Source organism: Marmota monax, unplaced genomic scaffold (genome assembly GCF_021218885.2).
Source record: "Marmota monax isolate L192 unplaced genomic scaffold, Marmota_monax_Labrador192_F-V1.1 WCK01_AAM20220418_F8-fsc00307, whole genome shotgun sequence".
NCBI classification, from domain to species: domain Eukaryota; kingdom Metazoa; phylum Chordata; class Mammalia; order Rodentia; family Sciuridae; genus Marmota; species Marmota monax.
Window position 1 is genome coordinate 412,575 of NW_026695211.1, and position 15,048 is coordinate 427,622.

The following is a 15,048-nucleotide window of genomic DNA, read 5'->3' on the forward strand; positions in this document are numbered from 1 at the left end:
TCCCCAAGACCCAAGCATTTCTTTTTTTTATTTTTTAGATGTTAATGAACCTTTATTTTATTTATTTCTTTTTATGTGGTTCTGAGAATTGAACCCCGTACCTCACCCATGCTAGGCAAGTGCTCTACCACTGAGCCACAACCCCAGCCCCTGCCCCTGAGCATTTCTTGATACTAATTTTATTGCTTTAGAGAATCATTTGTTTCCACCATCATTCTTCAGTCTAACTCTGTGACATCGGCAACCATCCGTGTTTATTTCTGTCTTTGCCCTACATCTGAGGAAGTGAAGGTCAAGGAAATGATGTGACTTGCCCAAACCAATCCAGCCATATAATTTGTCCCCCACAGATTATGGGTCTACTATTCAGATGTCTCCAATTTTAACCCAGGCGGAAAGAGCTACAGGAGCCAAGGCCCTGTCCACCTGGTGCCTTTGAGGAAACCCAAGAAACCCAGTGTGATTGGAGCTCCTAGTTGGAAGGGAAGAAGGTCAAAACACAAAACTGAAGAGCGGGGCAGTAGTCACAGCACACAGGTCTTGTAGGCTGTGTAAAGATTTTCAACTCTATCCTAGGGCAATGGGAAGCCATTTGTAAATGTCATGTCAAGGGACATGATGAGTGATGCGTTTTGCCAGAGCATGCTGGCTGCCTGTGGAGAATGGCTTGGAGGTGGTAGTTGATGTATTGCAGACCAGTTCAACAGGCCCCATTATGCCCATCTGTTTTCTGCCTTGGCATCCAAACATAGGTAGAGTTGGTCTTTCTTGTGGCAAAAAACTCCAAAGCATTATTAATTATCTTTTTCTCTGTTTTCTCCTTAGGTCAGCAGGAAGGGTCATTGTCTCTTTTCTGTTGCTCCTTGTTTCTCTGAACTTAGGAAATTCATGCACATCTAGTCATAGAGCAGAGTCTGTCGGGCAAGCCATGGCTGTAGCTGGCAGACTGGTTAGTTAGTTCTTGTCCTCCCAGCCCTTTGCCTCTTTGGGTTGACTGTCTGCCACAGGTTCTGTTGCTTCCTTTCTTTGAGGGGAGAGGATTCTGGGTAGAAAAGCAAAGATCCTCGCCCCTAATCCCCTACTGTCAGAAACCTAATTCTAGAGGGACAATCTCCCTTGACCACACAATGTGGTTTGAACAGCCAAGAATAGAACCCCTCCATCTCTCACCTCCTCATAGAAGGTGGGAGTGAAAACAGGGGTTAGTTGGGAAGTGGCTTTTTAAACCTATGTTTACAGTGTTTTGATGCTGTTTTCATAGATGAGGGAGGAATGAAGAAGTCTGGAGCTCAGATTTTTTAGGATTTCAGGGACGCAATGTTTATCCCATTCTTCCTCCTTTTAGGGTGTGGCATAAGCTGGAATTGAAAATAGATGCCCTGTGTTATTTTTTCTTTTTCCCTTTGAAAGTCTTCCTGGCATAGTGCAGACTCCCCTGCCTCCTTGAACTAGATAACCAACCCTTACCTTGTACCCCTATTGCATTTCCCATCTCTGACTAGATGCCTCAGGAGTCTGTCTCTGGTCATAGGATGACAAGGTAAAGAGGATAGATGGCTTGGTACAAAGTCATTCCATTGCTACAAAAACAAGACTTGAATAACCAGGGAGGGCCTTCCTTTTTCCAGTTAGGGTTGAGGGATCTATTGGGAAATTCCATGAGGAATTCCTCCCTCTGGTTTAGATACTGGGGACCTTGTTCTTTCACAGGAAAGGAATTTTACTGGGTATCTGAGGGTTAAATGAGCAGGAGTCAGAGATCTGTGTACAGATCCAGGCTCTAACTCTTACCAGCTGAGTTTCCTTGGATAAGTTTTTGCAGTTTTGCTTTTACCTATAGAGGGGGGATTAACAATATGCACCTCTTAGGGTTATAAGGGGAGGTTAAGTGAGGTCATGTATAATGTGCCTGGCACAGAGCAAATGTTTAATATATGAATGTTACCATGACTGGGTCCTTGGATGTATCAGGATTGCTCAGGAAAAACCATTGCAAGGAGTATAAACCAGATGTGGCTTTTGCCTTGTAATTAAGATGGTTGGAATAGGAGGCAAGAAGAAAAGATAGCTCGAATTTTTACTACAGGAAAAAAACTGAAGATGGATTTTAATTACTTAAATTTAGGCATAGGCTTTATATTGAAATATCTCTTACAATACAGATTATCTAAATAAGAAAGCTATTTTTCTGAGTTAAAATATCATATTAGAAGATTAATTGTAATGCTGTGCTATCAAAGAGCATTGCTAAAATTTAAAGTATAACCTTGATAAGTGTAATCCTTATAAATTAATTCACTTATAAGTGAACATAATAAAAGAGTTACTTACCATTAGAGTTTTGTAGTATCTGGCAGTTTTATAAAATTGATTTTATTATGGACAAGAGGTCTTCTGTGTTAAAAGGAGGATATTTTTGTGTTATTTGGTAACCCATGATTTAGATTGATAAGTTAGAGGTTTTTAATTCCTTGAATATCATCTCTGCCCTCTTTCTTAAGCTGAGGCTAACCAATAATTATCATTTATAAGATGATCATAAAAAATGGACATAGAAAATAATTCTGACAGTTTCTCTCCCTGTAGTTAGGTGGGAGTTTTCTAGAAGAATGAGAAATATCAGCTCTTATTGTCTTTTCAGTATGTCAAACAGACTCAGTTAATCCCATGCTTGACTGGCTGTGGGCTGAGAACTGTAAAGCTGAGTGTCACACAATTTGTGGAAAAATATGAGGGTTATGGGATTCACAGACCATGACTTAGTTAACTTGAATTTTATTTTTTAATGGGAATAACAACGGGCTTTGCAAGCTGATTTAGAGTCTCCAGATTTAACTGCATAAGGGTTTAATACCCATGCAGTGTGAGTTAGAAAAATGAAAATTTTTAGTACGGTAAATAAACCCTGGAGCCTGGAAACCAAATTGAAGTCTGCAGCCTAGAAAATCAACAAAGACTAAAAATAGTAAGATTAGAGGTGACATTCAACCATGGACCATCCAAAGGTGGTTTTTAAGTACCACCAAAGGAGAAACCCGGCCATGCTATGATAAGCTTTCAAAAATATATAGGTCTAGAGAACATTCTGTTCATTATATAGGTATGGAAGCTTAAAATATAGATTTTTGTTTTCTAAAGTCTTGATTTCCCATGTTCTTTCTTTCACAAGAATTAAGAGGGTACTCCCTTTAATTTCCAAAGGAGAAGAGTTGGCATAATTTATATGGAATTGAGAATTTACTTTGGTGATATTGATATGAAGGTTAAATGCAGTTGCTGTTTTCATTCAGCAAATTTGAGCAAACAGCTCTAGCATTCACTGGTCTCTTAGCAAACAGCCAGAGGATTCCCTTCAGAGCAGGTAAAGAAATATTGCAGGACCAGGAGAAAGAACACAAAAGAGGAAGCTTTGTACGACTTTCTGTGTGATCAAGCTACCTCATTCACATTATTAGCATAACCCCAAGTTTCTTGGAAGAATTTTGCTCATATCCTAAAACTTTGTACATGTGGAATTACAAAAAAAAAAAAAATAAAATAAAAATAGTCGGGTAGCTCCTACATATTGCAGAAACATCAAATGACTGACCTGAGCTGCATGCACATGACTATTACTGAACTCATGACAAACCAGGACACTATAAAGTCCTCAGGAATCTGAGCCTTCCTTTGGAATTTTCTTTTAATCTTCTAGAGTGCTCAATAAGTGCCCTTTTTTAGTAGGAAGAATGATTTGAGGGAGTAGGACTGATGATTTTCTCTTGACTGCTGAGGGTAAAGGAAGTAGAATGCCAAGTATCCCCCAACCTCAGTAGAGAAGAGCAGGGCATTGGGAATGAGTGATTCAAATGAGACAATTGGTAAAATTAAACTTGGGTATTCTAAGAACTGGTGTTCATAAAAACAGATGAAGTCTTGGACATCATTGCATGAGGCAGAGATTGGAATGTGAAAAAAGGAAGTTAGAATGTTAGCATGTTAAGGATAATACTGATCGTAAGATGAAATATTTAAGTAGTCAGTCTGGCTTCTCATAGTTTCTTTTCAGTTGGGTGAAAAATTCTGTCTCTGACTTTCCTTGTCAGGAATTCATCTTAGCAAACATTTACTGTATACCAGCCATGCCAAGCTCTAGGCCCTGGTTCTTTAAAGAGGAATGTGACCCAGCCTCTGCTCAAAGATATAATCTGTTGAATAGAGAGTAGCCATTGTTAATGCCAGTTTTTCACTTCAGAATATTTTTATGATATTATTTGATATGTAATGATGAAAAATATATTCTTTATTAAAATTCTCACATGCTGTGCTGGGTTTGTGGCTCAGTGGCAGAGTGCTTGCGTTGCGCATGTGAGACACTGGGTTTGATCCTCAGCACCACATAAAAACAAATAATAATAAAAAAACAAAATAAAGATATTGTGTTCATGTATAACTAAATTTTTTTTAAAAAAATTCTCACATGCTTCATTCCCCATGAGGACAGGTGTGTGATACAAGGGCAGGGCTGTTTATATTATGTGCAAAAAGAAATACCAGATAGACTGTAGATCTATAATGAAAACTATCTTCATGACTTTGGGATGAGCAAATATTTTTAAAATAGGACACAAAATATAGTAACTATGAGGGCAAAAAATGGACAAGTTGAACTAAATTAAAAGAAAAAGTGTCAGTCCCTCACAAGATACCATAAGAAAATTAGTTCTAATAGAATGGGAAAAGGTTTCACAATACAAATGTCCTTCTGTACACAGAGTGGCAGCACCTTGAGCTCATGTAAGGTCTTTGGCCACCAATATCCTGAGTAGGAAGGAGAAAAAGAGACATAGTTAAGGAGGAAATACTAGAAACAAGCTTGATTACTTTCTAATTTTGTGTGTCATTAACTTGGCCCATAATCCTGTCTAAACCACCACTTATTTTAAGATGAAGTCTTCCTGTGCATTAAATCTTTAAAATCCTCACCAAAACCCGTAGGTACATTCTACTATATAAATTTACATATGAAGAAATCTAGGCTTAGGGAGATAAAAGACCTTACTCATTTTCCAGCTGTAACTGGAACTCAAGTCTCTATGATTTGAAAGCCAATCCTCTTGGCATGTCTATTATGCTGCCTTATATTTTTGAGACAAATTTTATTTGATAGAGCATAATGAGGAAAAGAAAAATAATATATGTGATATTCAAATCTGATGTTCAGAAGGACTTCTCCAACCATTCCTTTTCTGTTGTAATATGGTAAGGACTGGGGGAGGGATGTTGAGAGATCCTCCATGAAACAACACAGGCTAGGTTGGAAATTCTCCTATATGGGTGACCCATGAGCCCTTCTCAACACTTTAGGGACTTTTTAATTACTCAAGTAATTGCCTGTGATAGGCAGGCTTTGTTTTCTGCTTATTAAACAACTCTCCAGGCTAGATTTTATTCCTCTTACCACTAATTCATATTCAGAGATATATAAAATGAATGCTGCCAACTGATTGCCACATCACTGTCTGCATATCAATGTTCCCCTGCCTGTTTGGATACAGAGAGAAAGAAAGGAGAAGGGAAGGAAAGGAGTATTACAAGGAAACTGTGATGGCTGGATCCATTTTAAAAGCCAAATTCTGTTATGGAAACCAGAATTTTGACATGCATTAATTATTAGTATTTGTGCATGGTTAGGATTTGGGGATTGCCCTGCTTAGCTTATGTGTGTCCTCTTTTTCTCTTCTTGTGATACATGGCATGCCTTGAGAGCATACTCAGGTAAATATTTAATAATTTTAGTTCTTTTTTTTCTGTGATTTGATTTTGGTCCCTAGCACACTCATGTTTGTAGCCTATGGAATGTTTATACCATCAGAAAATGATTGCAATCCTAAATGAAATTTGGACCACTTATTTCTTTTTTTAATATTTATTTTTTAGTTGTAGGTGGACTCAATGTCTTTATTTCATTTTTATGTGGTGCTGAGGATCGAACCCAGTGCCTCATGTGTGCTAGGAAAGCGCTCTACCACTGAGCCACAACCCCAGCCCCTTGGACCACTTATTTCTGAATGTGTCTCCACAATAGTCTAATGATGGTAATGTTTGTGTAAGCAATATGGTGGAAAGGCACATGATCTGATTTGAATGGGAATATATGTGGATATGATTTTAGAGCTTTTTGTTTACTTAAAAAAAGTCCTTTCTTTATCTTTTGGGGCTGGTTATGCACTTTTATTGCTATGACGATACATGAGAAAGAAACACCAAACAAACTGAAATAATTGAAAATGCCCACATCTAACCTAACTTAATTTATCTTGCTGGAATCTATTTAGTTATGTGGACTTGTTTTACATACAGCTGCTTATTAAAAAACTGGACAGGAGCTGTGGATTGCATTTTTTTGAGATGTAGTTTGAAGTTTTAGTTTAGAAATAGATACCTCTTCAGGGAATATGTAATTATTTATTAATATGATTAGGATTGTACATTGTGTCTTGAAGCTATTCAGAGAACTCTAGGAACATCTGTTGTACTGTGATTTTGGAGGCTGTTAGGTTGTTTCCCCAAATGCCTTGACAACAGCAGTTCGACATAGTTGGAATAGGCAGTGCCACAGTGCTTCAGTCTCCAATCGGAATTTTTCAGCTTGGTGTCATGTTGAAAAATTGATACTCTCAAGTAAGTTTGAGGTGCTCTTTATTTTTCAAAGGTTTGTTTTCATTGAGTCCTGGCTTTCCTCTTTCCTTATTTAATGCAACAGTGACAACTGTCATTTCCTAGATTCATGTAACAGTATTATTAGTGATCTTATAAATAGAAAATAATTTTCCAGGTGGGCTTGGCAGCCATTTTATACACATGGCCTCATTTAAATGGCCAAGACTTTGCATGTGTAAATAGGCAAGTTTTCAGGCAATTTGGGTAAGCTTGCCAATCTTGCCTCTCCGTTTCCTGTCTAAATAACTTCTTCCATGTCCACAGCATGTTTATGCAACACTGAATAAAACTTCTAATGGGAAATTTCTTCCAGGTGACCTCCCTGAGAGGCTGAACTGTGAAGAAATCTTAAGAAACCTGACCCTGATGAAATTGCCTCCGTTGAGACTATTACTTGGTACAGAAACAAGAGACCAAATTCAGTTATTTTTGGTTCTTGAATAAATGAATTATGTTTCCTTTTGTGTAGTGGCAGAAGAAATTAACCCCTGCAGAAGGTCCAGTCTCAGTTGGAAATTGAACTTTTGGTTTCTTTTGAGTTAGGACAGCCTGGGAGAAGAAAATGTTAAATTGTTTTTATTTGAACCTCAAGCAATTTGGAATAGGTTTTTCTGTCTGTATGTCTTTTATAGATCTATATTTTTCAGAGTTGTCTGTATGTACATTTAATGTTCTGGAGACTAGGACTGTTATTGTCTAATGACCTCCAACTTGGCACCTTGTGTGGGTGGATACTAATGAATCCTCTCTTAACCTTCCCAGCACTGTTGGAGAAATCAGTCAGTAGAAGGCGTGACTCTGAGGCCGTACAGAAAGCCAAAATCCTTTATTCATCCTGTATGAATGAGAGTGAGTAATAAAATAAATAAAACATTTACCACCCTTATCCTTTAGAATTATATTAAAGTTTAAAGATATTGTTTACGGAAAAAGAACAAAAATTCTATTAATGTTTCAAGGTATCATTTGAGGAAAGGAGCAATTTTCAGACTGGATTTTGACTAGTCTTTCTTAGTTAATCTCTGTGGCTGGCTTGATGGAAAATCATCTTATTTTGATGACTTGGATTATTTGGGCATCAGTTACTCTATGAAAAACTTGGGCAGGGCAGTAGGGCAAACCCCATAAAAACCAGAATCCAGAAGCCAGGCTAGTTCTGGTCTGAGAAAGAGGCTCTAAGAAAGTATATTTGGAAGAATTGGTATATTTCATAGGGCATGTTGGGACCTAGAGAAATCCAGATTCCCAGGTGTGACAGACTTCTTTGTTAGTTTAACCAGCATCACTGTTGTGTGCCTCAAACCTGTCTCTCAATTTCTTGGATATGACTAGATTGGAAGACATGCTACCCATTTTACTGGATCTGCTTTCTCAAGGCTGTTACAGGAAGGAGCCAGTGCTTCTAGAAAATATGTTAACTGATCTAGGATCTGGGGTATCATTTGGCAAACTGGGAGAAGGCAGAAAAGTCAAGGGTCTGGAGCATTAGTTCACTTTATTGCAGAGTGATTGGTTTTATTGATCAGTTTCCTTTAAAACTAGGATTGTGCATTAGTGCCACCAAGTACTATAAGTTTAACCAGGATCAATGTAGCAAACCCATATTCTATTGTAGAGAATATCCAACAGGTTCATCCATCAACTTTCTGGCAGTAATACCATATTTAGACAGTCACATTAAAGTGTGAGTTAGAGTTCTGTATCTGGGTTAATCTCAATCCAGGATACCTCTCTTTCTCTCTCTCTAACAACTGAATTTTCAAGTTGGGGCCTTATGGGCACTTTTTCTTGAGAAGATATATTTGCATTCTAGTTTGGTAATCCAGTTTGCAATTCTAACTCTCCCTTAATATCTGATCCCTTTCAGAAGCCATCGAAAAAGCAGATGCCAAGCCACTGCTCCACATTCTGCGGCATTCACCTTTCCGCTGGCCCGTACTTGAAGCTAATATTGGTCCTGAAGGAGTTTGGTCGGAGAGAAAATTCAGTCTTCTGCAGACGCTTGCAACATTTCGTGGTCAATACAGCAATTCTGTGTTCATCCGTTTGTATGTGTCCCCTGATGACAAGGCATCCAATGAACACATTTTGAAGGTATAGCCAGGAAGGACTCTTTGTTCACTCCAAAATTAGCTTTTTAGGCTGCCTTCCTAGGGAAAGAAATTCATGCCGCCTTAGTGAAATGATAAAATAAAAATTCTGTTGAATATTAGAATGTAGATTTGTAGAATGTAGATAATTAGATCTATATTTTTTTTAGATCCCACAAGATTTTCAGAATATAAATCATTAGCAGACAACTTTTGTCAACTTTTCAGGAAGCCTGTGAGTTTAAGTGTTCTGTGATCTGACCCTCAGATATCTACTCCAGATATCTGAGTGGGGCTTCTAAATTCCAGTGGGAAGAGGGTTGTCGGTCTCCTGCTGTCATGAAAGACTTTCTGAATTCTGTCCTTTCTCTCACTTCTTCATTCCCCTGACATAGAACACAAGCTATGATTCCTCGTTCCCCCTTTTCCTAATGTTTCATGCCTACATACGTACTTTCTCATTGTCTAGTTCAACTTGAAACTCTCCTCCTTCCTTTCAAAAGATCAAGCAGAACTTGTTCTAAGTACCTGATCACACTTTTTTTTTTTTGATTGGAAAAGTGAGCATCTCTTCCATAAGGGAGTGGGCCAGGTGGACAGGCCCTAAGGTACATCATATTGATAAAATCAGGAGGCTGTCAGAAAAGTAGCAACAACAGAAGATTCAACAATGAAAGAGTTTTATAAAAATTCAAGTAATATTTTCAAATTGTTTTGTGCTTTGATCTTGTTGGGTTTTTAACTTTTACTTCCACAGTTACTTTGGCTAATAATGATGATGTTATTGAACCACTGATTTCACCCCCAATTCTGTCATTTGTCAAACCAGAAAATATTAATGGTATGTTAATATTCAAATCATAGAAGTATAAATCCATTAGAGTATATTACCATCATCCAATATAATTCAGCTTTCCAAAGTCCAAATCCTGGAGTCTATTTTTTGAGTTAGATCAGAGTGGACTTCTTTTTTTTTTTCTGTAAAGGGTCAGAGAGTACATATTTTAGGCTTTTCCCGCCATCTATACTCTGTCATAACTACATATCTCTGCCATTGTACCTGGCTGTGTGGAGGGCTAGCCCAAAGCCTATAGCTTTCTGACCTCCATTTTAGACACTGAGTTTCAATACAAATCTTTGGTCATTGAAAGAATTCCAAACCTACTCAGAAGGAAGTTCTTAGTTCTAGAAACAGCTGTGTTTCTATGTTGGGTGATGGAATGATAGCATAGTATTGAGGTATCTTCTAATGCCATCAGGATAAGATGTGCTACATAAGATACAATGATAGTGGTGATCCAAGTGACCTTTGTCCTATGGTTATAGGTTGCTCAGTTTTTAAAACTATGTTTTAAGACTATCATCCTTAATTACAGTATATGATATTTCTCCAAATACATTCAGCAGTATTATGAAGTGAACCAGAGTATGTCATTGAAACTTAAGTTGATACGCTCTGTTGATTAACAGAAAATGTTGAATAACGCATAGATAAATCATTGCAAATGGTAACTGTTTTCTTTTCAGTGATATCTATATCTAATCAAATAACTGAATTAATTTCTTTAAAGACTTATTATGGAAAGTAATATGCACAGAAATAAAAAGAAAAGAAAAACATACTCCCATGTACCTATCAACCCAGCTTCAATACCCTCATCTTTCTGCTATTCTTTTCTAAGCCTCTTCTTTTTGGGGGAGAGGGAATGGAACATTTTATAGAAAATTCAAAATATAACATCATTGCATTATAAATACTTCAGTACTGATCTAATGGAAAAGACTCTTATCACAACCACAAAAGTGATCATAATTTTATACTTTGGTATCTAATACACAGATAATTGTCAATCTTCCTGATTGTCTCAAGCATGTCCATTTTGTTTCATTTTATTTTATTTTGAAGTGCTGGGGATGAAATCCAGGACCTCAAAGATGCTATAGCACATGCTCTACCACTGGGCTACATCCCTAGCCCTCACAAATGTCCTTTAAAAAAACCCAAATCAAAACCATTTGGTCTTTGATTTGGGTTCCAAATAAGAATCATATGATTGATATGTCTATTTTAATCTGTAGCAGTTCCCCTCATTTTTTAAAAACCATGTGTATTTGTTTAAGAAACTAGATAATTTGACCTATAGACCTTTCCACATTCTGGATTCCACTGATTTCAGGGTAACCAAATAACTGATAAAACTAAGTTCTTGTTTTTAAGAGAATCACAGCTTAAGAATTCAGGAGAAATAATGGAATTAGAAAGTTACCATTAAAAAAAAAAACAAAAAACCTGGGCTGAGGTCATGGCTCAGTGGTAAAGCAAAGCACTTTCCTAACATGTGTGAGGCACTGGGTTTGATTCTCAGTACCACATAAAAATAAATAAAGGTCCATCAACAACTAATAAAAAAAAAAAACAAAAAAAAAACTTGATGATGGGCTGGAGTTGTGACTCAGTGGTAGAGTGCTCGCTTAACATGTTTGAGTCACTGGGTTCAATCCTCAGCACCATATAAAAATAAATAAAGTTAAAAAAAGACCTGATGAAAGAATAGATTCAGATAACTATCACCAATAGCTGCTAAAACCATTAGGTGACAGTTTGGGACATTCATGACAGATCTGACTGCTATCACCTGAACCCAAATATCATTGTTAAACATAGGACAACCAGATATTATGTTCTCCTTGATACCAGTATGAAGTGCACCCCATCTCCAATGATGTGCCAAAGTGAAAGAAAAAAAAAAGAACTTGAATCAAGCCTCTTGTTTCAGTACTAGCTTACAGAAAATATGGGGAATTGAGGAACATGTTAACAGCTTGCCTTGCATACTTAATATTCAATTACATGGATCCTAGAAACACAAAACTGTCAGTAATAGATACTTCCCAAATGTAAGGAGGCACTCGTGTACTTATTATTACTGCTCTTCTTTGCCAATATGGCCGCTTTTTCCAAACTGAAGTATTTGAGCATTGCTTGGCATTTGAACACAGCACACATTTGCTTTAGTTCTGTCTCTGTGCCATTTTATATTAGTGAATATTCACCCAACTGAATTAACCACCTTCCCCTAAACAAAATGGATCTATAATCTTCCTAACCATGATACAATTACAGAAAGTGCAAACTTGTGTCTAGAGATGATAGAGGAAGCTTTACTCTGAGATGTGAATGAAACCCAATTAATCTGACCACAAAGTCAATGTATTTGTGGCTGCCAAAATTGTAGAATTTGTGTGTTGCTTTTTATTCGTTTTAAAAGTGCCTAAAACTATAAAAAACAAAATTTCATTAAATGAACATTTGGAGCCACTGAACCCCTTTTAGGTTTTGTGGAACATTGAAGACCATGGGTATGTGGAATAGTAAGCTTTGGTGGTGAGGAGATTGAGGGTCTCAGTTCACTTTGCGATTTACTCACTAAATATCCTTGTACAAATTGCTTCACCTTTCTGAGTCTCCCTTTCCCAAAGTGTAAAGAAGGCTAAATTAGAATTTACTTTGCACTGTTGCTGTGAGTTTAAATGACTTGACGTTTTCAAGTTTCCACCATAGATATTAGTCCACAAGAGACTCTTATGACAAAAGGTTCCCTTCTCTTGAAACATGACCCAGGACCATTAAAGGATTCTTCTGAATTTGTGTTCTTGACATGCCTGTCAGGTCTCAAATCTGGTTGTGCAATTTCAACCTAATCTGATCATGAAGCTTTCTACCACACCTTTTGGCTGGAAAACTGAACCTCAGTCTACGCACTCCTCACCACCTCATAGTTGCTCCATTTCTTAACTTTTTTCTAGGACTGGGGATACCCTCTAGTCATTGATGATCTGAGAAGAAATTTACTCTGGAACCCAAATAGCCCCTTTAGATGAGCTTCTCTGATTCTGTGGTCCTGGGCCTCTTTTCCCTCTCAGATACTGCTATGTTCTAGGGGACACCAACTGGTTCCTTCTGCTCCCAAGAACCACTGACTTCTTTTTCAGCTTGACAGAATCTCCTTCTGCTCTAGAGGAAATCTCTCTCACTTCTAACTCTCCTCCCTCAGTGCATTTAGGCTTATTTTTTTCATCCAGTTCTATTTTCTCCACTGTTTTTAGCTTCTCCATTATCACAAACCCACAGGGATAAGAAAAATGTCTCCTGCTGGGCAGGAATATCACCATAAGTGTCTTGTTAGGTGAGCATATGGTACCTCGCGATGAAGAAAAAAAACACTGCTTCCAATGGGTAGATATTTCCCCATCCCAAGGATGTACACTTTGGCCTGTACAATGACCCTTGGCAAAGCTCCCCTGTGACAAGATGACACAGAATTTGCTACAGGCGTAAATGGGAGAAAGAAAACACAAAAATATAAGATACATCAGAATTGAGTGCCCTGAAACATTATTTTGCTACATGTGTTTGGGTTTAATTCATGCCAGGAAATAGCAAGAATAAGGATTCAAGGGACAATAGAAGATTTAAAAACTTCTATGTTTTTAAATCTATGTGTGATCCCAAAAGAGTATTTGGAAGGCCAAGGTTGCTCTAGTATAAAGCAACAAATTAAATTCATTCTTACTCAGTGGCTTGCATTTTCTTTTTGGCTTAGGAAAATTCATGATGGGAAGGAGAGACTGTTGGAAATGAGATTTTTCTAATCTCTTTGTCTTTTTCTGCATCATAATTTGTTAGGTGTTTTTGTATTATTACTCTATCTCCTAAAACAAAGTTTATTATTATTTGAGGAAATTTGTATTTTCAGCACAATGTATCAGCTTTATTTTCTGCTTGCAATATTCAGATTAGTCATCAATATAAAGATTTTAAAAGCCTCAAATAATATAGTGTCCTGATGTTGGCTTCTTGAGAAAGTCTTTTGCCTCAAGAGTTTGTTTCTAATGAGATTTAGTTGACTGATCTTATTCAATCTGTTGGTGTATTTAAAATGATCCCTAGAACCCCTAATAATGTAAGGGTTTATAAAAGGTCTGGTAGCCTCACTTAAATTATCTAAACTTTTAAAATAAATGGGTTTATCTTCATTTCATGAGAGGAAACTTTGGCTTTTTTGATATTATCTACAGTTTCTTTTCCTGTGAGACTGAAGCTCACAAGAGTTTCCAAGTGGTCCAAATTTAATTGAAGGCCAAAGCATCTTAATCAAAATATTTTGTTTCATGATCCTGTCTTACTTAATTTTTGGAAGAAACAGTGGTATTTTGGGAATTGCAGCAGGAAGAAGCCAGACTGGCTTGTGACTTTGTTGTTTCAGGCCAATTAGAGAAGGTCAAAAAAAATAATTTGAGGATTTTAGCAATACACAGACAAAATGGATATTTTGAAAGCATCTCTCCCCCCAAGAAACAACCCAATAGCAATATTTTTCCTTGAATTTTCCATGACATCACTAATTCTTAGCTTGGCCTTTGTAAAATTTGTTTCTTGTGAAGGAGGTTTTTATGGAAAACTATAATCTTATTCAGACTTCATGTATTCAAAAGAGAGTAAAATATTTGAGATTATAGTAAGAGAAGAAACTAGAGGGAGATGGATCAGAACAATTTAAAGTTACATAAAATAATGATATGGGCATGTAGGATTCAGTTTTTATTCAGATGCTACTAATTTTTGAGTTAAATTATTTAGGTTTTGTATCTTATTAATTCAGCTTAACTTTTTAATGTGCAAATCAGATTTAAATATGGACAGTTTATTGTGGTTGGGATCCATTTTAGTTAGTCTTTAGTCAATTGCTGATATTCAAGGAAAAACAAGCCATAGGATTTAGAGAAGTGTCTGGAAGCTTTTTTAAAAATTAAGTTTATATACAATTAAATCTAGTTTTGTGATGTATATGTATGTAAATTTTGATCAATGCATAGAATCTTGTAACTACCACCCACAATCAACAAATAGAGTGATCCCATCACCCCCCAAATTACTTACTGTTGTCCCTTTGTAGTCAATTTCTTTCCCCAACCTGAAATCCTGGTGACTTCCATTCTGTTCTCTGCTCCTATAGTTTTGCTTTTTTCTTTTAGAATGTAAGTCAAATGTACCCATGTTTTTGTATATATCAGCAGTCCATTCCTTGTTATTGCTGGATAGTATTTCATTGTGTATCATAGTTAATCATTCACAGGTTGAAGGATATTTGGTTTGTTTCCAATTTTTGATGGTTAAGAATACAATTACATAAAGGTTTGGGGGTACAAGTTTTAATACTCTTAGGTAAATACCTAGGAGTGGGATTGGTGGGTT

The 15,048-nt window shown here is 36.8% G+C and overlaps 1 protein-coding gene across 1 annotated transcript in view; it reads left to right on the top strand.

Annotated features, from left to right (window-relative positions):
* Positions 1-15,048, top strand: part of Phex (phosphate regulating endopeptidase X-linked) — a 192,618-nt gene that overhangs the window by 30,108 nt on the left and 147,462 nt on the right. The window contains exons 4-5 of the mRNA XM_046430585.2: positions 7,465-7,551; positions 8,570-8,796. Of these exons, the coding sequence (XP_046286541.1) occupies positions 7,465-7,551; positions 8,570-8,796 (314 nt within the window). The remainder of the gene's footprint in view (positions 1-7,464; positions 7,552-8,569; positions 8,797-15,048) is intronic.